Source organism: Paramormyrops kingsleyae, chromosome 8, assembly GCF_048594095.1.
Source record: "Paramormyrops kingsleyae isolate MSU_618 chromosome 8, PKINGS_0.4, whole genome shotgun sequence".
Lineage (NCBI taxonomy): Eukaryota > Metazoa > Chordata > Actinopteri > Osteoglossiformes > Mormyridae > Paramormyrops > Paramormyrops kingsleyae.
This window is the reverse complement of record NC_132804.1, coordinates 3,219,262-3,242,659: the sequence shown is the minus strand read 5'-3', so window position 1 is coordinate 3,242,659 and position 23,398 is coordinate 3,219,262. Positions and strand designations below refer to the sequence as shown.

Genomic DNA, 23,398 nt, shown 5'->3' with positions numbered 1-23,398 from the left:
TCCCCTTATATATATATATATATATATATATATATATATATATATATATATATATATATAGAGAGAGAGAGAGAGACAGAGAGAGAGAGACAGAGAGACACACACACTACAAATAAATGGTGTTGATTAAGTGACTTAAGCAGGTGGAGGGGGAATCTTGGAAGATCGTGCCCCGCATGGAGGACCGAGAAGCGGCACGGCAGACGTGCGAGGCAGACGTGCAAGGCGTTCCTAGGCAACAGTGAAAGGGAGCCTCGGCCAGGCAGCCTGCCATAGCTGATGGGTCTTCAGGGGAACGCGGACGGCACGAGGCCCGCTAGCGTCAAAGCCAGCAGAGAGGCGGCCGCTCGGTCAGCTGTCGATGATACGGCAGCCGCGCTAATGAGAGGCTTCAGGGGCGCGGAGAAAATGAAATGATTATGGGCTGCCAGCGAGGAGCGAGGGGAAGACGAGGAAGAGGCAGAGCATGCAGTCAATTAAAAAAACAGAAAGAAAATACTGAATCTATGCTTGTGTTCCACTAAATACGGAAGCAGAAAACCTCCATCGCTGGTTCACTTTCATAAATAATGACAAAAAAGAAAAACAAAACAAGGTCTGCTTTGTTAAAAAGTATGTGACAGAGTTTCCTGGCGGTAACTTTTGTAAAGATTCTTTAAAAAGGTGTGGTGTGGCAAGAAGAAAAACTTTCATACTTACTCAGAAAAAAAATACTGTCGAGCTTCCATGCATATTTATTAGAAATTTGTCATGCAAAAAAAAACAAAAACAATTATAAAAGTTTTTTTTTTTTATATACACAACGCTCTCCTTGGGAGCTGTAAACCGTAAGTGCTTTTCTTTGTTTAATATAAGAAAGTAAACATCACATACTTCAATAAAGCCAATTTTGAGACACATTTCCCCGGGCCGCCGTCCTGTGTCTGTCGGGTTTAAGGAACCGCAGGCATCTCATGTGTCCACAAGTGACCTAAAGACTGCGATTATACACGAGAGACTTTCAGCAATTCTCCAGCTCCTCAGTGAAATGATTTATGGAAACTGCAATGGAATTATAGTTTTCTTTTAGCTGCATCTCGTGACAATTTCTTCCATCGTGAAAGCGATAGAGTAAACGACATATTGGAGGTGTAAGAGAGACCCTCTCACAATGTTATTCGACTGTACAAAGATTTCACACACAAATAACACAGCGAGTTTCTCACACACTCTTACTGCTGAGAATGCCTCACACGTGCTCACAGAACCTCGACAGAAAATGAAGCAGGACAATCAGAAGTTTATTTTAATACGGCTCCCCCCCACCCTTGGCTGATGAAAACTTAACGTTTGCAGTCACGAGGACGGTCTGCAGCACGAAAGACGCGAGACCGTTATCCCAGCACTCAGGAAAAGTCTCTCTTCTGATGGGCTTCACAGACCTTGAACATAAGTGTGGTTTTTCCACCAAGCGGACATTAACGTTGCAACATTAATCTTAGCCTCAGCGAGGCGGAAAGGAACCTCAGCTGAAATCTCTTAATAGGCCTTGGTGTTACTGGAGACTCTCGCTGTAGGTCCCTTAACCCGCATTCGGACAGGAAAGCCCTTCCTCAGTACCTACACCATAATACACCAGCGACACCTTCAGTGGGAAATCCCTTAAAATCCTTCCAGTATTTGTGAGGTGCAACGCGGGACGAATATCATTGCTTGTTCCTCTTCTTCCTGTTCTGCACGCTGCTCCTAATAAATCAGAAGCATGTGTATAATACCTCCTTCACTAATTTGGCCTGCGAACTGGAGCTTGAACCATCTACGAAGGATTGATGAGATTCAGGATCAGGATATTTGGCCCGACATGCACGCCTGGTCACGCAACGTCAATATTTTTGCTCAGATTTCAGAAGGAATAAATGTTCAGAGGATGCTTGAAATAACAGAAGCCAAATCCATAAGAAGCTCAGTGCTGAAAGAGTATTTGGCAGCACTGCAGCTAAGGCTGCGAATCAAACCGCAGCTGAAATCCTGCAGATCACACGTCCTCCAGGAAGGTGAGCATACAGGTTCTGAAACAATCAACACCTTCATACTTTAAAAAAAAATTTTAAATTACTGCCTTGATGTAAAACATAAAAAAAAACACTATAATCACTGGCATCCTTTCCAGTTTCCTCTGCTCCTACGAAGCTAAGGAAGAACTTCTTTGACATTCTCAGATAGTGTATCTGTAAACAGACATCAAGCCCCGCCCACAGCCCACCGTGTGGTATCATCTACACTGAAGGGCTGAGATCTCACTGCCTGGCCTGGAGAGCAGCGAGGGAGGAGCGGCTTGTCAGCAGTCAGGCATCTCTCTCTCTCTCTCTCTCTATGTTTCCTTTTTGGATAGTTGCAGTTGAAGTTCCTTCTTTTCGTCGTCATTAACCTCGAATGTCCTCAAAAGACTCCTTTTATCCCAGGACATTAGGGGTGCTGCGGTCTCATGTGACGGATGACTCTCCGCTCGTACGCAGTCCTCATCGTCTTCTCCACCTGTTTGAGGAACACTTGGGGTATGCGGCCGCAGAGCGTGTTCACCGTGTCCAGGAACTTCATCTGCAGTGGGTATAACAGTGACTGGAACAAATTGTCCTCAAACGGATACTGGAAAAAAAAACAAGAGAATGTCACACAAAATTTCTGAATGAAACTGTCCTCAGACAATCAAAAACGTTTTCTCGTATTGCAGCCCTGCCTTTGGATTTCTGACAATAGCGGCATTTCGTCTGTAGGGCATGAGAGCTTACGTTGTGTATGGCGTCGTATACCGCCCTGAAGGCGGGCTGCTTGTCGTCGTGGTACACGCCCCGGTTGCCATGGAGAATAGACACCCCCTCCTCTTCAGCCCCTTTGCAGTTGCTGCCGTACATGCAGTGGTCCGGCCGGTAGTTCCACTGGCAGGGGAACATGTAGAGGCACTCTGGGGAAAAGCCAGAGGGGTCCGCGTCAGGCCGATATCACGCGTCAGACCTCTGATAGCATGAACAACGGCTAATGTTAACGTTACATTGCTGAGAGAGCCAGATTTCAATTAACCAACAGCAATACAGAAAAAAACCAATCCACAAAGGACTGTCAATTACCCGTGTAAATTATGCATGAGTAATGAATTTTCTGGTCTACAGGTACAGGACTGTTACTCTGATTAGTCAGTTATTTGTTAAGAATGTCATGTTAATTGAAATTTACCCCTAATTTAAAAATCACTTAAATAATTAGACTCTGCTTTCCACAACAAAACAAAAAAAATACAGAACTCCAGGAGAGGCAGGACAGAATGAAAAATGGGATTGTGATTTAATTTAACCAACACACTTCAGGCCTGTTTTCCATGCATTCCAGTTTTCCTGATCTATTTGGGCACAGTCCAAGGGAATTGGACACACTGGGGGAAGCAGAATGACCCCGGACCACATCAGCAGTACAGAAAATGGATGGATGGTCATTTGACGAAGTATGTCAGTAACTGTATGATTTATCGCTGGAACTGCCAGTGTTTTTGTCGACCTCCTTTAGCCACCAGCAGGATGTACTTCGCCGTATCGCCCCTTTCGCTTTTGCTAACGGGCCGTCACGTTAGAAACATGTTAGAAACGTTAGAAACATGTATCAAGAAAATTATGGGACAGTAATCCTGGCAGGTGCAGAGTTACTGTCACCCCAGAAAAAACCCATAATACAGTCCCATTGTTTATGTCATATGTTTTTGTGCTCATTGATGTAAGTATTAAGATTGTGAAATTAATCTAAGTCCCAAAAATATAAGCCTTATTAACATAAATACCGAAAGAATTGATCACTTCAATCAGTTTTACAAATGGAAAGGGGCAGTTTTAATGTCTCGTAAAGATATAAAAACTGTTTTCTCATATTTGTTTTATAATTGTTGGACCAACGTCGTAAACGGAATGACAAGCCGAAAACAGTACATTTTAAATAAAAATTTACATTTTTTAAAATTAACCACTCCCTGGGTGCAGTGGTTAGCACTGTTGCCTCACACCTCTGTGACCTGGGTCCGAGTCTCCGCCTGGGTTACATGTGTGTGGAGTTTGCATGTTCTCCCCGTGTCGTTGTGGGGTTTCCTCCAGGTACTCCAGTTTCCCCCCACAGTCCAAAGACATGCTGAGGCTAATTGGAGTTACTAAATTGCCCATAGGTGTGTGTGTGTGTGTGAGTGAATGGTGTGTGAGTGTGCCCTGCGATGGGCTGGCCCCCCATCCAGGGTTGTTCCCTGCCTCGTGCCCATTGCTTCCGGGATAGGCTCCGGACCCCCCGCGACCCAGTAGGATAAGCGGGTTGGAAAATGGATGGATGTTCTACCTGGGTTTATTTGTATAAAAAATAATATTATACAGTTTAAGCAAACATGAAATCCAACATTTTATGAAATACACACTGCATTTGAAAAATTTCAGCTTCAGGACAGTGCAGCTACTCTCTTAGGAACATTACGGCTTTTTGGGTTAGGTTTAGGGTTGGGTTTAGGGTGTTAGACTGGTTGCTCTTATTAACACTAACGGCACATTAGCGCAAACAGAAGAGCTGCATACGGCGAAGTACGTCTCACTTGGAGGTTAAAGGAGTTTGACGTGCATTGGTGTGGGAAACGGTGGTTTAGGGTTAAATGTTGAAAATGTAGTGATGTGTAACACGCATTTTCCCTCAGAAAAGCTGTAAAACAAACGGCAGAAGGACAACACTGCTGGTGGGCTCAGGTTTACCTGGATTATAATGAAAGATGATGTTCAGGAGGTCTTGGTCACCCCACGTGATGTGATTCTTGTACTTCTGGTACAGGGGATGAAGCAGGTCCTCCCAGGACAGACCTCCAGACATCATGCTGTTCTGTAGGACAGAGAAGTGCGGTCCAAGTCAGGCGTGACCAGCCAGGCTTTGCGCAGGCTGACTGACATGCCGTGGCTTCCTGTTACGCACCCTGAACAGCGTGCTGCGTATGCGCGTGAGGTTCATCAGCATGACGCCCGAGTTGAGGCCGGTGACGCCGTAGAAGGGATGCCGGGCGAAGCGGCTATACCAGCCGATCTTGGGGACCTCGTGTTCGGGGGCCATGGCAGCCAGCTGCGTGCCGTTGAACTCCTTCAGGAAGCCCCAGATGTCATCCATGGGCCTCAGGAAGAGGACGTCCGTGTCCACATAGAGCAGCGAGTCCACATCCTTCAGGATGATCTGCGGTCAAAACAACAGTGTGGTGACTGTCTGCCACGCCCCCCGCTGCAGGCTGCAAGCGTAAATAACGCGTCACGGGACACACAGGATGTGCTCTGAGCTGCCTGTTATAACAGCTGAACGTGATGATTCAAAGTACCAGCAAAACAAGAATATGTTTCCTTATTTTGGCCAAACTGGTTTTGGCCAAAATAAACACGAGTGTAATCTGGATCACAGATAATCCTCCATAGATCATACATTCATAGCCTCCAAAGAGCAAAACTTTCAAAGCAAGCACTTAATATCCATTTATATACTTAATATAAATGGATATTTAGTGCTTGCTTTGAATATATATATATATATATATATATATATATATATATTATATATATTATTTATCACAGCTGGCAGGAATTATACAGATGCTCCTCTACTAACGAACTTTCAGCCATACGAACGAAGAGGGCCGTAAGACCAAACTGTGTTCAATGGGCTCCCGTTTCCTGTCCGCAACATCAGCTTTTTCTCTCTGTGCGCCAATCCCGCCTAGTACGACTTCTGGCCGCTACTCCCGCCGCGCAGCAGCGTAGCGTGCGTACTCCCAGCATCCTAGTTCTTTGTACTTGTGTATATCCTTAAAATGATGTTGAATGACGACTTGCGAACATTGCAAGTTACGAGAGGCCGCTCCGAACGTAACTCGTTCGTAGGTAAAGGAGCGTCTGTACTCGTAAACGATTGTCTTCACACATGAACACAGCCATGATCAGCAGCATAAAGCAGGTCCTCCCAACTGACAGAGGGCGCTGTGCCCTGAGGCACACAGGGCCTTACGGGTAAGAAGAGCCTCTGCGCAGCACATGGCTTGAATAGCTTCTTCCACTCCTCAGCGTTGCCCACGGAGAAGGTGATGGGGTAGACGCTGTACTGAAACTTGGCAGAGACGGGCCGGGGCCACTGGCTCAGCTGAAAAGCAAACCGCAGGTGGTTAGGAGTCACCACGGAGCAGGCGGCAGTGGTTAGGGGCACCACCCGCTGGGTATGTGGCTGCAGCCCGCCATCTGTGCCACCAGACACCTTCACTGACAACACCAGAAACCTGTGCGCAAGCTTGACATTCGCACGTGCCGTTTTCAACACCTACATGATATGTTACTGCTACCCAACGAACATTCGCTGCCGCGAGGCCAAACTCGGTTTCATAAAAGGCAGGTAATTAAAAATAACCGGAGTTTAAATGTTCAGTGAATTCCACTAAAGGGGCCTTCAATTTAAGCAGTGAGCCATCTATTAATGACAGGGGGCAACACACCAATAAGCACACTGATTGCAGAGAAAGTTAAACATAAACGTGCCACCAGCCATTACAGCAGGAACAGAGTGGAGAGGCTTCCTGGTTGTTCACGCCACTCTCTAACTGACAGCCGGGCTCGTGCAGTGTGACACCGCGGGGGAGGAGGGGGGCGCAAGCCAGGCGTTATCGCAGACACACCCCCTCAGAGTCCGCACCCACACCGCAAGGCCCTGCAATTTTCAGGTCTGTTACCGCTGAGCCTTCAAGGGAGCCGAACGCATCATTAGGCAATTTGGCACCAAGTGGAGCGTAGCTACAGGCGGGTCAGCCCGGCGCTGCCATAGACCAAGGGATCCAAGCAGCCAGACGGCCTCGCTTCCTCCGCTGCGAGGCCGAGTCGCTGCTGGCCCTACCCCGCCCCAACGGACAGGCCCTCTGCGGACGCGTCCCCCCCGGTCCTTGGTTCCGACAGCCAGCTAGCATATCCTTCTGTCCGCAAGGTACAGCTAGCACCAATCTCACAGGTCTTCACGAATAATTAGCCAGGCTTGTACCTCCGCATGCAGTGGCACGTGGGGGACGCCATTAGGGGACAGACTCAGTATTTTACACAATTAAGGCACATCCCTCCAGGGTTTCTGTTAAGGCCCTAATTAGAGGTGGTGGACCTCGTCAGGACCCCGCGGGTCTGTCAGTGAAGGACGGCCCAGGGTTGACAGAAAACTAAAAAAAAAAAAAAAAAGAGTTTCACGGGAATCATAAAAATGATAATAATGATGTAGGTGTGTGCTAATGCATCTCGCAGATCTTTCCATAAATAGAGCGGCCATCTGTAACACCTCCAGCTTTACTGCCTGTTAACCCTGACGAATCCCGAGGCAGTTCATAGAGGAACAATCGCGTGGCCTGCCGAGGTTCACGGGGTGGGTGTGTGGGGGGGTCACATCACTTTAGCAACATCCTGCTTCCAGTAACTGCCAGTTGAGTTCCACCTATATAATTTTCCCCTCATTTGCAGTGTGGGGCCACTGCGTTTTTTTGCTCACTAGACAAACACATTTTATTATCTGAGACTCAGAATGTCATTTTGAAATGATCAACACGATGATTTAAAAGTGTGAAACTTTCAGACTACCTAGTCATTGCGATTGGTCAGTGAAGAAGCACAAACGTTCTGAAGCGTTTCTCCGTTTCAAGGATGTCTGGAGAAGGTGTGATCATCGTCTCATCTACACACACACTTCAGGGCTTGTTCTACTGAAATCAAACCGAGATTTTCTAAAAATCCGTAACTGCAATAAAGAAACTAAAAATGCACAATGCATTATGGTTATGGTTAGGGCTGGGTGGGGGTTAAGGTTGTCAGAGTTAGAGTTAACATTAGCATTTTTCCTATAGAAGTGAATGAGTGGTCCCCACAAAGATGTGTGTGTGTGTGTGTGTGTGTGTGAAGACACTTTCTTGAAATTAAGGAAAATGAGCAAAACACAATGACCTTTTGTAAAACTGCTATCATAAAAAAAACTAATCCTAAACCTCACAATCCCTTGCCTTCCAGTGGTCTGGACCACAGCTGAGATAACAAGCACCACAGAGCCGCCAGACCTTCCTGAAAGCCTTTAAGAGTGTCACTCGGGGAGAACCTACCCCTTTTTCGAAAAGCGAGGCCAAGGCGTCCTCGGCAAAGATGTGGAATTTGATCCTGCGGATGCTGAATAGCAGGGCCGACTTCAGCATGGTGAGCGTCTCGTCCAGGCGATCCCCGCAGGCCACCACCGCCAAATGCATCCACTCTTCTGCCGCATTCCCCCTGCGCACGGGCCGAGGAGCCTGCCTGCGACAGACCAATAGCGCATATATCAACCTGCGCTGCAGAAACGGGTCAGCATGGCCAAAGCGCAAATTGAAATGCATCACCGAAGCCCGCCAACCCCCCCACCCACAGCGATGATGAGCGACACGGAATGACATGCCTGGGAGGCTCCAAAATCCAGACCCCCCCCCCCCCGCTCCTGCTGACAGAAGATTAATGTCAACAATCAGGCTCTGAAGAGCAAGGTAATGTCACAGTGCCTCTCAGTCTCCCATCCTCTTCCCTGCCCAGAAGGCTTGGTTTCCCTCATACAGGAAACCAAACAGCTTCCATATCTAATCTACAATCTTATTGTGGGGAGACAAGAGCCAATGGGATTTAAAAGCAGCACACAGAGGATGGTAGATGGAGAAGAACATCACACCCATATAAATGGTGAAGCAGGGTTTCTGACTTTAGTGTGTCATTGTGCACTAAAGTTGTTTTTCTTCCCTGAATTAGCATTTTATAGACCACCAGGTATTTCAAACATAGACTGACCTGTGTGAATCACTGGCGCCCGAGACACAGTGTTAAAATAACAACATAATAAATGTGGAAATTAAAAGGAACAAAATGACCCGCGGCTCCCAGGAACATCATCACAAGGCTTTGCCATTAAAACTTCTCATCCAGTTTATTCCACAGAACAAACACTTTTTTATTTTTTAGTTGTATAGCACAATTCTGCTACTGGAGGGCTGCTGACGGGGGTTCCTCAAAGTCCTAGATCATCAGAGAAAGGAAAGGCAGAGGGAGATGCTCTCAGAGACCTTCTCCTTGGGCCCTGCAGCGAAAATGATCTGCCACGGCCGACTGAACAAAACATTTCCCACCTCTGCTCTGTTGGAGTGTCCCCCCCCCCCCCTCGGTGACATCTTCACTCCCTCAGCATTAAAAGCTAGTCAGTGAAAACAACTTAACCCCCCCCCCACACACACACACACACACACACACACACCACCCACCATCTAAAGTGAACTGTAGCACATTTCCTAACCTCCTTGAGGGACAAGCAGTGAGATTTCAAACTACTGCAGACTGCGAGAACATAAGTCACCCAGGACGAGGTGTGTAGCAGAGTCACCCTGTCAGAGGAATGTTTCATTTGCTGCGGGGCACACGCCCAGATGAGAAGAATACCAGATGTGATGAAACACTTGGAGGATAAAGAAGTATAAAAGCTATTTAGGGGGGGGGGGGGGGGGGTGAAACAAAACAATTGATAGCTTAATGTTACTCTGTATACAAATGGTTCACTCTGAGTAGAATTATTACTTCCATTAAGTCTGTCAAATAAAATCATGGTGCCATGACTCTGCATTTAATCCATCATTTTTTGTGGTCTTTGCACAAACAGCAGTATCAGATGATCAGATCGCGACGCGTGAAACACTGCAGCAACAACAGATCGATCCATCAAGACATCAACAGATTAATCTCTGTGGTTCTGCAGCGCGAGAGCCTGGAAGTTTAGCACCTTCTGCTACACAGACAGGCATTAAGAGACACTGCTGAATGTCGTGTAATGCTCTATTTGACATCGGGGAGAAGAATGCTGTAAGTTTTAATGCTTCCAGGCCAAGGGAGTCATGGTGAGGAATCGAGTTACTGCAACCAGAGGCAAGACAGACGCAAGGGCAAAGGCAGCAGTGTGTTACCCACAATGAGAGGCGAAATGGAAGATGAGTATGGAGAAGGGCTGGGGGGACTGAGCTTGTGTGTCTGAAGCGACACGCCTGGAAGGCAGAGCTTCCAGCTGCAAGACAGTATGTTTTGTTAATCTTAAGACCCCCTGTGTGTCGAGCCAAGCCGCTCCTGTCATCTTTCTCTACAGGCAGCCAGTTCTGGGTTTATCTGCAGAGAGCACATACGTGTGGGTGTGGCATCACAACTGGGGGGGGGGTGCAACAGTGTTAGATTTCAGAGACATAAACTCGAGTTCCAGAGAATTCCTGAAAGGGAAGCGAATCGATCATAATACCATTTGTTGTCCAGAAATTCACATTGCTACTGTTTTTATATTATTATTTGTTCAATATCTCATAACCTTGCTCAAGGAGATTCCTGCTCACAGGTACTTGAAGGGAAATAATGAAAGTAGATATTATTAAATATTGGCTAAATAATCTACTCGGCAAACTTGGAGTGCCACGTGGGAGTATACAGACTTAATTAATAGACCTAATCAATCCTACTTCACTAAATTAATGCAAATCATAGGAGTCCCGGGAGATGCCGCTTACCTGCGCTCAAGGTCACCGCCTTTAAATTCGCCATGAAAGCAGAACTTTGGCGAGACGCTGGAGGGGCCGTATTGGGCCCGGCATGGAAGGCATGGTGGCTACGTTAAGGATCAGAACAGACCATGCATAAAATAATAACTGTATCCCAATAACTATTTTCCAATTCTACATGTGAGTTTATTGGCAACCGAATTAAATTCTGATTCATCTGACAGAATGCTTCATCTAATATGTTGTTATGACATTATATGTATAGGATGTTAATTATTAATGCCATATAGCATTTCGAATGAATACGTATTACTTTGGTATAGTTTTGTCATTAAACATACTAGAATACAAAGTACGTATTTAAAACATGGCCAGTCATTCATGAAAACTGTGTCTAATGCAGGTAAGAAAAACCTTGCATGAATGACAATACTGTTATTATCATCTTCAAATTGCATATTGCTCAATTTTGTTCTCAAAATGTCCTTGCGGGAAAAGGTATTGATTTTCGTTGGACGGCGGCGAAGTAATAATGACCATTAATGGCCACGGAAAGACACGTTGCAACTTTGAAAGAGGGATGCGGCGTGTTTCACATCTACCCTGAAAACGAGCTGAGCTACATAATATTTAATGCAGCAGTTATCAGATATATCTCTGCTACGTGTCTGATCAGAAATAAAAATCCTCACTATGGTGCGATCGTTTGCTTATACCCCTGAATACAATTCTGCATGATCATAAGTCCGGAGGCGTCCGAAATGAAACGGGAACTGGCACAGATTAAATCACTTCAGCACAAACCAGCCAGCCAGTTGATGCCAAGAAGTGGAGTAAAAAAAAATCTTACCTAAGCCCCCCATTTTCACTGGCTCTGTTCGCGGCTCTGCCGTCCTTTCGGATCGGGCGCAGCTGCTTTTCTGAGACTGGAAGCACTTCATCTTTTTTTGTCAACCTCACAGAAACCTGGTTTCCAAGTCCGGGGAAAGCTGGGAAATAGTTATCCTTCCTAACTTCTTTCAGATGAGGCTCATCCGCACCATTCCCCACCAAAAAGTACAAAAGTAGTAAAACTCCAAAGCATAAGACGATCACCAAGATCTTGCAATAAGTTCTCATCGTGAAAAAGTCTCCTGTGTACGTGGAACAACATCAGATTCCTCCTTCATGACTGTGGATAGGAAATTAAAGCCATACTTGACGTTTCATGATTACTTCTCTCCAGTTGCATTGTGCAAAGGATGATACGGAGCGAGGACGGTGAACATCCACGTAAAATTACTCAGAGGAGGAGGGTCTTAAAGTCAGTACCGTGATACTTCTAAGAGGGCGGCACTTACATGTTGCTGTGGAAAAGCTAAACCGTCCGACATAATGAAAATAATATGCTCATTGCTCTGATGATGATGATGATGATGATGATGATGATGATGATGATGATGATGATTATTATTATTAATTATTTAATAATTAATTATGATAGCTAATGGCGATGGTGGTGCAGGAGGTAGTGCTATCGTTCTGCAACTAGAGGGTTTTTGGTTCGAATCCTGGTTCCTCCTGACCCCATCAAAGTGTCCTTGAGTACGACACTGAACCCCAAATTGCTCCTGGTGTGCAGGTTGGCGCCTTGCATGGCAGCCTTTGCCGCCGGTGTATGAATGTTTGTGTGGATGGGTGAATGTGAGGCATGTATTGTAAAGTGCTTTGAGTACTCGTAGGAGTAGGAAAGCGCCATATAAATGCAATCTATTTATTATTGTTGTAGTATTATTGTTATTGTTGTAGTCATCTCACCTGGGTTGGTTGAATGTCATATGTAAAATATAACTGATTAATTATACATTCGCCTTGTGCCATACAATCCTCAGACCTTTAATCTCATATTTCTTATAGTAGGTTTGTAGTACCAGAGGCGCAGTGACAGAACAGGCGGCCAGGCAATGTCCTGGGGCCCCGAGCTGGGAGGGCACCCCCTGCGGCTGGTTACAGGCAATGTCCTGGGGCCCCGAGCTGGGAGGGCGCCCCCTGCGGCTGGTTACAGGCAATGTCCTGGGGCCCCGAGCTGGGAGGGCGCCCCCTGCGGCTGGTTACAGGCAATGTCCTGGGGCCCCGAGCTGGGAGGGCGCCCCCTACGGCTGGTTACAGGCAATGTCCTGGGGCCCCGAGCTGGGAGGGCGCCCCCTGCGGCTGGTTACAGGCAATGTCCTGGGGCCCCGAGCTGGGAGGGCGCCCCCTACGGCTGGTTACAGGCAATGTCCTGGGGCCCAGAGCTGGGAGGGCGCCCCCTGCGGCTGGTTACAGGCAATGTCCTGGGGCCCCGAGCTGGGAGGGCGCCCCCTGCGGCTGGTTACAGGCAATGTCCTGGGGCCCCGAGCTGGGAGGGCGCCCCCTGCGGCTGGTTACAGGCAATGTCCTGGGGCCCCGAGCTGGGAGGGCGCCCCCTACGGCTGGTTACAGGCAATGTCCTGGGGCCCCGAGCTGGGAGGGCGCCCCCTGCGGCTGGTTACAGGCAATGTCCTGGGGCCCCGGGCTGGGAGGGCGCCCCCTGCGGCTGGCTACAGGCAATGTCCTGGGGCCCCGGGCTGGGAGGGCGCCCCCTGCGGCTGGCTACAGGCAATGTCCTGGGGCCCCGGGCTGGGAGGGCGCCCCCTGCGGCTGGCTACAGGCAATGTCCTGGGGCCCCGGGCTGGGAGGGCGCCCCCTGCTTAATTTGTGTATTCTGCTTTTCACAAAAGTAAAAATAAGTCTTGTGATTATTAAATTCTCTTTGTTGATATTATTAATTTACTCTTCACCATAAACATGTAATAAATTTTACTGTACCAGAGCAAGGGGGGTTGGTCCCATGTAGTTGTTTGCCCAGGGTGCCTCTGTGTACTAGGAAGGTGATCGGTAGGTTGCCGGTTCATGTCCTGCAGCCAGCAGAGAGATTTCGCCCTTGGGCCCCTGAGTGAGGCCCTTAAACCCAGTTGCTCCAGCAACTGACTGGCCTGCTGTACATCCTTCTGGATGAAGGCATCTGCTGAATACATGGACGTGTCAAGTTCTTATGAACATGTGGTACCTCCTACGTCTCTATTTCTCGTTTGTTTGTTTTTTAATTCTATGTAAAGCTGGATCAATCAGTGCTTACTATGATTCCTTGTAGAGCAACATGAAATATCTATATCATAATGACTAAAATGCTTTGTTCTTATGTTATGGCTTAAATAAAATAGGATTGTATCGAGTGGGGTTCCCAGGTATTAATATGCATAATTTTATATATTAATTTTATTTTATTGTTTAATTTAACAGGGACAATTGATAGTTAGTAACTGTCCCAGAGTTAGCTAAAAAGCTAAATTTAATCTGCAGTCTGCTTTATACTGATCCCGACTTATAGGTCGAAAGACGTATTTATAAGGTTAACGCAAATGTCTCAGTACCGCATACAGCAGTTAATACGGTAGGAACATGGCGGCCCCTGTACGGCATGTGCGGTGTGGATGACGGAGGAGGCTGCCGGAGTGTTGCGTTGTAGCTGTGTGAACGGTAAGGGATGTTACAGCGATCTTTTAATACTGTTAATATGGTGACCAGACTTGACATGACTTTACGGTTGCAGTCTTGCCGCTTTTATAGTTAGTGTTTCATACGCATACACTGTCTGGCTTGTTAGCGAAGTAGCAAAACCAGGCTTTGCGATTAACTGCCTCGATACCTCGTTACAACAATTATTATTTGCCCCTAGAAGCCGAGCTGGATGTTCGGTTTGGTTTTTTGTTAAATAAGTTTAATGGGCTTAGACTGAGTAGGTTTTTTGAATACAGGGAGCCTGCCTTGACCCTCGGTAACGTTGTGGGAGGCGGTATTTTCAATTTCGGTTTCGTTTTCTTAATTTCTTAAGTTAATAAAGCTCGACTCCTCCGTATTTCTGTTTTACACACTTTGGCTTTTCATGTTTGCTTGTCTGTGTTCGGGGTAGCGTATTTGCTACTGTCCCCTTACAGGTATAGCCGTATACAGCTCTGGGTGTAAACTATACAATAAATCTCCTGGTGGATGTCACCTGTATCTTTACTGATGTGGAAATTGTCAGACAGGAAAGTGAATCGGAAAGCGAGCTGAAAATTATCTGGGATGAAGGAATGTTATCAATGTTAGGAATGTGAGCAAAGTTACTAACTTGTATTGTTAATTTTAAAAAGTTATGAAGTGTGAAAAAGTAGTTACTTTGGATAGGTGATTTATAAGTGTCTAATCTAGTACTATTCGGACAAGAATGTTCTGTGACCCCCTTGTAAAAAAAAAATAGTTTCATGCAAAAATCTCTATGGTGCACTGGTTATTTTTTCCGTCTTGGTCTATGTGGTAGTAGTGGGCCTGCCACACCTCTGCCTCTGTCCCCTGTTCCAGCTGGTTTGGATTTGGCTGAGAGTGTGTCACTGCAGCAGTGAAGCACTGTGCTGCAAAGAGCCATCACTGAAAGCAGCTGGTACCATTTAACGTCCAGTTGTGTTTATTGTCTGGGGCGTTCTGTTTGAATGAGGAAATCAAATGTAGCTCATGTCACATGCAGTTCTGGGTTGAGCTTTGACAGATTTAAAGTAGTTTGACAAGTAAGAAGGATGTTGTGCACAGGCTCTCTGGCTGAGGATTTACCATAGCTGTATGTGTTTTGTTGTAAGAGGCCTAATGATTTAAATTGAAATCTTCTCAAGTCAAGTAGTCAATAGAATAGATTACTGTAGAGAAGCTGATAAATGGCCAATGTTTTCAGTATGACTATAGGACTGGTTTGGACTGGTTTGTTTTGTTCATAGCTCTTCCCACATCTGATTCTCCCCAGTGATGTTCATTTGATAGCCTACTGCACACCTATTATGGTATAGGCTAAATGACGAGGAATAGTACAGTGTAGTAAATACAAACACCAGTAACATTGTTTATTATCCTTATTGAGTATTACGGAACGTACATAATGGTGTGAGCTATAGTTGTACACGACTCCCAGTACAGTGGCTTGGTTTACATTGCAGTCACCACGACCACGTGAGTAATGTGTCACTGGCCAATAGGAATTTCTCAGCTCTATTATAACATTATGGGACCTGGTCTGATGGTGACCGAAACGTCTTTATGCGCCACATAACTGTACTAACTAATATGGACATTTTGAAAAGAAATCATTATTATACTTGCAAAGTTTTTTATTTTGTATGACTGTAAAAAAATGTTTTTTCTCAACTTATTGATGGTCTCAACTGCCCAATGTCCCATCATGATTATAAGATGCATGCCTAATAATCACCTGGGCTTTAGATGACTGGCGTAAACATTCACCCAGAATGTTTACTTACCCCAACAATTTGGTAAGCAGATTAGTTGTGCATCTAGAGGCGTATTATGATTCCCAAAAGTTAGTAATCTGTATAAATTCGGCGTATCCTTATGTTTAATAAACATGTCAGACGTTAAACTGCAAAAAGTACCGCCACACCGCTGACGTCTCTTTACCTTGTTTATCCACAAGATCTCCTCTTTTAAAAGATGTTGTGGCTGCTCATCTGTCCCTTTCTTCACCGCCACTTAAGTGCTTATTGTCACCATGATTTAGCAAAACACTAGCATGTGGTGTGCTCTGCTAACCAAATTTAATAAACATTAGGATACTCTGCACACACATGAGCATTCAAAAGCATACTAAGGTGGAGTTGCCGAGTTGTCATTGGTGTGTGTGAGGGGGCCTGCGATGCGGTGCTGTCTCGTCCTGGGTTATTCCGCGCCTTCTGCCCGTAGTTGGGGTGGTGCGGTGTGTAAACGTTTGCTCAATCATCAAATTATTCAATAGATTATTCAGTTTCTAATGTAATTAATTTTCACAGCAATATTGTTTCGTAGCAAATCTCTGGGCTCCTAAATTTAGTTGAGTGAACCTTTAAAGTTTTATTAAGATATTGACTGTATTACTGATATTTACAATTTGCTGTTATGTTAAGTTGACTCTTGTGGACCTGGACTTCCGTGGCTGTCTTTCAGATCACTAACATCATGATCACCCCGGCATTCGAGCTGAGCCAGGACTCCGATTTCCTGCTGCTGAGAATCCGGGTTCCCTACACCAGGGCAGCCGAGTTTGACCTCTACATCGACGGAGAGGATTTCAAATTCTACGCCAAGCCCTACTTCCTAAGGCAAGTGGCCGGCCCTGTTCATAGCCCTGTGTAATGCTGGAAGTCACCTCCCAAGGGGCTGCACCTAGATGCAGAGCCCGTATAAGCAATAGAACTGTAAAGTTATCGCCGTTTGTGTGTGGCTTCCTCTGTCATTTGTTTAGTCCGCTGTAAACGGGCCACCAGTGTCATCAGTGTTTACATCTTATCGGGTGGGAGCTCGTCCTTGTGTGTGCAGGGTGAGCTGCCAACCATAAGCTGGAAATAGCGTGCGATGCATTCGCATGTGACTTGGACTTCAGCGCCGCCCCTTGGGTCCCCAAGAGCCTGTCCTCCTATGGTGCCTCAAAGCAGATGAGATCTCCTGACTAACTCACCTGTCTTTCTGCAGATTGACGCTTCCCGGAAGAATCGTAGAGGATGGAAGAGAAAAGGCGTCATTTGATATTGATAAAGGTGAGGATTGTTAGTTTGGTTTCGGCTTTGCTGTTAAACCGTGTGTAGTTTCAAAACACGGCTTCTCCCTGTGATTACACGGCTTCTCCCTGTGATTACACGGCTTCTCCCTGTGATTTCACGGCTTCTCCCTGTGATTGCCTTGCTGCACTTAGCCTGAACCAGCAATGCAGAGCAATGTTAACAGAACAAAACGGACAGGGAGGGAGAGCACACGGTGCAACGTATTACAGGGGGCGGGGAGAGAGTGCAGCGTGGTGTGAAATAGTGCAACAGGGTATCCAGCAAACTGACAGATTCGTATGAATGCAGATGGTCGTTTGGAGGTAAATGGGCAGAGTGTGTATGTGGGGCTCTGTTTTTCTGGCTGTGTGTGTGTGTGTGTGTGGGTGGCTCTTGCACGGCCTGCAGATGGAAGTTATCATTTCCACTGTTAAGGGATCTGATGCTTTGGTACTGTTTGCTAAATGGTAGGAGAACGAAGGTCCAGAAGAACAAAGAACAAATGGTTTCATGTATACTGTTTTTATTTTTTTGAGGGAAAAATTCTTTCATATTATGATAAATAATGCGCTTCCCCACAGACATGCCATAAAGCTCAGCCAGCAGAAGGTTAGACTTTCGGATCTTTTAGGGGTACCTGGTGAACGCAAATAAGCCCTGAATACGTGCTGCGGCCCGTCGCCCAATGCTGCAGTTATGGCTTCCTTTTCCTCTGCGCTGATTGGCTGTGTGTTCAGGCTAGATGACGAGCCGACGTTTGAGGTCCTGGGTCCCTGGTGTATATTTCACACTCACTAAAAACCTTGTCAGACTAAATTATACACGGATGTGTCTCCCATTTAGTGCTATTAATTGGTGAGTGTCAGACTAAATCTCCTTTTTTCAATAGAATAGCTTGTGAATCTGTCTGCATTTCTACTGCGGAGGAAAAACATTGTTCTCGACGTTTTCGGAATTCTGATGATATAATTGTATACAAATGCGACGGATATCTGTAATTAGCCTGAAATAGGAAGGGAGCATGCTTTCCTTGTTTATGAAATCTCAGTTGCACACTGTGTTGCTTATTAATGACATCCATTACGCTCGGATTATGAAGACGCTGCTAAATCGCGTAGAGCAGCTCCCTCTCGCCTTGCTTCTACAGCATCCTCTGACATGCCAGATTTAAATAATTTAGCTGTACCTCAAGTAATGGCTGTCCCCGTTTACGCATGTAATTAGAAATCATTTAGACGCAGCCTGTGAGGTCGGCCGGCCCTCTTACACTCATGGCAGTCAGTGGCAAAACGCATTTTTAAGGTAAACACCCCAGCAGGGCCCATGAAAATTTCATGAGGTTATTAAAATGCATGAGGGACTGAGCCTGTTGTCTTCTGGAGTCGTTCGAGGCGAGAAGGATCGTAATCGCTTTTGAGTAGTCCTCACTTTTAAAGCAGCATTTTCCAGTAAGCTGATATGGAGTCAGATTCACATCACGAAATACATTCGTCGGCATATGATTTAGTGAGAGAGCGGGAAGGAACAGGAGCAGTGATACCCCAAGACTGGACTGGACTGGACTGGACCGGTGTGCATGCCAGTTTCCTGGGGGAAGACGCATCCTCGGGCCCCCCCTAACCCCCGCAGCGCTCTCCCCTTCAGCTGAATAAATGACCCAACTCATTTCAGCGATAAGAATTTAATATCATAATGAAGGGAAAGACTCAGAAATGGGATGAGAACACGTTTTTATGTTTTTTATTAAAATGTAGCAGTACAGTCTGCCACAGCACAGGCAGTGAATTCTGCTCTACTGTGGTTTAGCTAACCACCCTCATGGTGGGGACTATAGAGGGGGAGTCGGCATGCATCACGAGACATGTAACGCAGACGGTTAGTGATTCTGGCAGGGCTAATTTGTATGTATGTTTCTCTCACAATTAAATCGACACTCATTATTTGCAAATTTTCATTTGTAGTTAATTCCTCACCTTCAGTATAATTATAAAAGGCAGTTCACTACTATTATTACGCTACTTGTATTAGAACAAAATCCGGAATACATTCCTGCAGTGAGCACCGCCATGCATTTTGAATGAGTCCGACTTGTTAACGTGTTGCTTCCTGAACTGTGATTTGGCTTTGTGTTTGAGGTTATGTGTGGTGAAGGTGTCCTGAAGCGGAGGTTCGTGTTTCCATGACGTTTTCAGCATCCCCAGCTCAGAGTGGTGACCGTGACAGTGTGAAGCATCCAGTGAGGAGGGATGCCATCGTGCTTCTGTAGAAGTTGGCGAGGGCTGCTGGTGACATCTGGACCTTCCTCAGATGTTAGTGTGGCCTCTTGGTCATGTCTGCTGTGTCCATTCATCGTGGTTCATCATCGTCAACTTAAAGCTGTTGGCTCCTTTCAGAGCTTCTCCCTTTGTTTTTGTTGTAATATGTTCAGCCTCTGACTTCCTGAAATCGATGACTGATCCCTTATCCTTACTGATGTTCTGGCAGTAGAGATTTTCCTAGCATCACTGTTCTGTAGGCAGACTCATTGTTGCTGGTGGTAGTCACTGTAAAAGGTGATATCCTGGACAGACTTGACGCTATTGCAGTGTTTTCTGTCCGCATGTGACACCCTGGTTTGCTGCAGTGGAGTGGAGTGTATGTGAGTGGCATTATTATGAAGATTAAAACAGATTGAAGCTGCCTGAGATATCACTTTCATATGTTCCATTACCCATCTTCCAAAGTGTTTCATGAAGGTGGGGGTATGTACCGCCAAGTCATTTGAACTGTCCTCTTTGTTTTTCTTTGGGCCAAGATTTAAGTAGAAGCTATGGACTTTCAGACTGTGTCCTGAGACTGGCTAAATGCTTAGCCAGCATAAAACCTATCAAAAGTTTTTCTCGCCTCCCTCTCTCAGAGGTAGAGATCTTTGTTTTCAAGGTGCAAGTCCTTATGAAAACTGGCAGGCTGCCTTAATTGGAGTGTAGCGCCCATCCAGTGTGTCGGTGTCCCTTATGAAAACTGGCAGGCTGCCTTAACTGGAGTGTAGCACCCATCCAGTGTGTAGGTGTCCCTTATGAAAACTGGCAGGCTGCCTTAACTGGAGTGTAGCACCCATCCAGTGTGTAGGTGTCCCTTATGAAAACTGGCAGGCTGCCTTAACTGGAGTGTAGCACCCATCCAGTGTGTAGGTGTCCCTTATGAAAACTGGCAGGCTGCCTTAATTGGAGTGTAGCACCCATCCAGTGTGTCGGTGTCCCTTATGAAAACTGGCAGGCTGCCTTAATTGGAGTGTAGCACCCATCCAGTGTGTCGGTGTCCCTTATGAAAACTGGCAGGCTGCCTTAACTGGAGTGTAGCACCCATCCAGTGTGTCGGTGTCCCTTATGAAAACTGGCAGGCTGCCTTAACTGGAGTGTAGCACCCATCCAGTGTGTTGGTGTCCCTTATGAAAACTGGCAGGCTGCCTTAATTGGAGTGTAGCACCCATCCAGTGTGTTGGTGTCCCTTATGAAAACTGGCAGGCTGCCTTAACTGGAGTGTAGCACCCATCCAGTGTGTAGGTCCATTGCTCCGGACGGTGCTTCATAGGTCCACTGCTTCTTTGTGCGTCTGCTGCTCCTGCCGGCATTCCATGCTTTAACTGCTCCTCTGTGGGTACGCTGCTCCTGCTGGTGCCTCTTTGGTCCACTGCTCTTACCGGCGCACCATGGGTCTGCTGCTACTCCACTGATCCGCTGCTCCTCCCAGCACTCTGTGGGTCCGCTGCTCCTGCTGGTGCTTCTTCGGTCCACTGCTCCCACCGGCGCTCCAAGGGTCCACTGTTCCTCCATTGGTCCGCTGCTCCCGCTGGGGCTCTGTCGATCCACTGCTCCCGGCAGCGCTCCATGGGCCCGCTGCTCCTGCTGGTGCTTCTTCGGTCCACTGCTTCCACCGACGCTCCAAGGGTCCACTGTTCCTCCATTGGTCCGCTGCTCCCACCGGGGCTCTGTCGATCCACTGCTCCCGGCGGCACTCCATGGGTCTGCTGCTCCTCCATTGGTGCGCTGCTCCCGCCAGTGCTCTGTTGGTCTGCTGCTCCTGTTGGCTCTTCATTTTTCATGCCATCTGCTCCTCAGGTCTCTTTACCCTTCGTGTCCCCAAGGAATCACCAGGAGAGAACTTCGAGGGCCTGGACATGTTGACTAGTCTGATGGCTCCCAAAGGCTCCAGATCAGCCAAGCCCCTCGTCGAGGAGATGGGTACCTAAAATTTCCTGCTGTGGGCATTTCTGCCTTTTCAGCAATGTCTGAGGCCACTTTGAGGTCCTGTGTTGTTGTTGCAAGGTCTCAGGACATATTTTGGCAAAGAATCTCTTTTTATGGGCGAAAATGCTTTTCAGATACCTGTGATGGTGCTATAGGCGGTGAAGAAGAAGAGGATGACTTTGACTGGCAGATGGAGCAGGAAGCATATGTGGAGAGCTCAGAAGAGGAGCTCAGATCCCTCCAGAAATACGGATTTGGAAACCAAAGGTCCGGGGTGTTTACCAGGCTGCAGGTAATCCCCGGAGCTCCGAGCTGAGCGCTTGTTCTTAAACCCCCTTAGGCAATTTGAGGTGAGATTTACACAAATCCTGAGAGCTGAGTGGCCGTTAGACTCCTTCAGTACGCTGTTTCACCTGACACGCGTCGCTGATTATCCAGCTGTGCGAATGACTAAGGCATGAATTTGTAAGCTGTGCCGTTTGCTTTTCAGCTTGGCTTTCGCTAAGCAAATAGATTGTTTAAAGAAGTGTGTAATGTGTCTGCATTGGCTGCAGATGTCAAGATGAGGTAAACACTGTCGGCAGGTGTATTGCAGTGGAATCTGTAACTTTATTATAAGGACAGGCACTCTGCATTTTTGCAAAGTCATTATTATCTTGCGCTGAATTCCTTTATCATGTTACTTTATGTACCTCAGGAATTAGACGGTTAGGGTTAACAAGGAGGACACCTTACACACAGTTTAGCTTCACATGCATGGTGCGTTTGCTATGACCATCTTGTTTTTGGGTCTCTCCGCTCGGCTGGTGGGTAGGAGATGGTTCCAGGCTGACGTGCCTCACCTCCTTAGGCCGCTGTCCCCCTCCCACCCATCCAGGAGGAGCTCGGCGACGTCGTCGATGTGAAGAACCCAGACTCCAGCACGGCCTCGGAGAGGCGGAAGGATCGCCTCGCAGCCGAAGACACCATTTTCTGCCACGACCATTACCTGTGAGTCCCTGCGGCAGTCAGTTACCCAGCTCTGAGAGGCCTCACTGCCTTCTCGCCCGTATTGCAGGCTAGCTAGACGCCGCATTTCACCAGTGTTAAAACACCGTGTTCCTCAAAACACATCCATTTCATGTCCTCGCACTGCCTGTCCGCAGCGTCAACTTATTTGAAAATGAGGAAATCGAGAAGCTGCTTAAGTTTCGCCCATGGTGGAGCAAGTGTGGCCAAGATGGAGCGCAGGCGGAGTTCGGCCAAGCAGGTGAGTGTGTGCCAGCGCCCCGTCTGTCCCCGCAGCGTTTTATTCCTAATCATAAGACCTGTTGTTATTGTAAATGTTATTATTAATAAGGATAATAGTGCAGGTCTTCTGCTTTCCGAATTTTCTATTTATTCCAGAGGCGTGGACCCTTAGACCAGCAGCATTTGTGCCACAGACATTATTGCTGCGAATCGTTTTACATGAAGTAATTTCTTTTTCGTGTCATGTAGTAGCAGCTTTGGACCAGCAGGTGGCAGGTTATTGCTAAAAACATTGTCCTGGTTTATTATCAAGAGTTCAGCTAGGGTGAGCTTATTAAAATATCGCCCCAGTCTTTACGTTTATCTTATGATATTAAAACTTGTTTTTCCACCATTAGATCACTGAGTTCCCCCTCTCGCCGCTTATTCCAGGCCTCCCTCTATCTTCCTGTGTCTTCATCTAATGATAGTATCTGAAATCAATGTTGTTAACGGTGCGGTTTTTCTGTTTGTTTTTCGTCTCCCCGATGTCGGAGATGAGGGTTTACCCGGCTTTGTCCCAGAGAGGCCCTGTAGTCATGTGATAATCCCGCTGGTACCCTGGGCTACCATCAACCGCATAAGGGAGTTCCTCGATTATTATTTCCCCCCCCCCAAGACAAAAAAGATCCCCTCAGGGTGGATGGCGTGGGCTTGCCGTCCCAGTGGCCGAGCTGACAGATGGCCGTGCTTCTCAGGTTAACAGC

The 23,398-nt window shown here is 46.8% G+C and overlaps 2 protein-coding genes across 3 annotated transcripts in view; one reads left to right on the top strand and one right to left on the bottom strand.

Moving 5' to 3' along the window:
• Nucleotides 1–718: 718 nt before the first annotated feature.
• On the bottom strand, nt 719–11,855 carry gxylt2 (glucoside xylosyltransferase 2). 2 transcript variants are annotated; one of them, XM_023793909.2, is made up of 7 exons: nt 11,430–11,855; nt 8,138–8,324; nt 6,031–6,162; nt 4,960–5,211; nt 4,746–4,869; nt 2,769–2,941; nt 719–2,625 (listed from the first exon to the last, which is right to left on the bottom strand). In XM_023793909.2, the coding sequence occupies exons 1-7, from the start codon at nt 11,696–11,698 to the stop codon at nt 2,446–2,448; spliced, it is 1,317 nt and encodes a 438-aa protein (XP_023649677.1). In that variant the 5' UTR covers nt 11,699–11,855; the 3' UTR covers nt 719–2,445. The 2 variants fall into 2 exon arrangements, with proteins under 2 accessions (XP_023649677.1, XP_072571094.1); XM_072714993.1 differs by lacking the exon at nt 11,430–11,855 and adding an exon at nt 10,589–10,713.
• Nucleotides 11,856–14,027: 2,172 nt separating this feature from the next.
• The window catches only part of shq1 (SHQ1, H/ACA ribonucleoprotein assembly factor), a 29,607-nt gene continuing 20,236 nt past the window's right edge, over nt 14,028–23,398 (top strand). The window contains exons 1-7 of the mRNA XM_023794030.2: nt 14,028–14,116; nt 16,604–16,758; nt 17,129–17,193; nt 21,294–21,416; nt 21,557–21,714; nt 22,300–22,412; nt 22,568–22,671. Coding sequence (XP_023649798.2) covers nt 16,616–16,758; nt 17,129–17,193; nt 21,294–21,416; nt 21,557–21,714; nt 22,300–22,412; nt 22,568–22,671 — 706 coding nt within the window. The 5' untranslated portion in view covers nt 14,028–14,116; nt 16,604–16,615. The remainder of the gene's footprint in view (nt 14,117–16,603; nt 16,759–17,128; nt 17,194–21,293; nt 21,417–21,556; nt 21,715–22,299; nt 22,413–22,567; nt 22,672–23,398) is intronic.

Coding starts and splice junctions, on each gene's coding strand:
- gxylt2 (XM_023793909.2), bottom strand. CDS start 11,698: ATGAGAACTTATTGCAAGATCTTGGTGATCGTCTTATGCTTTGGAGTT. Junction 8,325..11,429: donor AGTGAAAATGGGGGGCTTAG/GTAAGATTTTTT, acceptor GGTCTGTCGCAG/GCAGGCTCCTCGGCCCGTGC. Junction 6,163..8,137: donor CCTCGCTTTTCGAAAAAGGG/GTAGGTTCTCCC, acceptor TTTGCTTTTCAG/CTGAGCCAGTGGCCCCGGCC.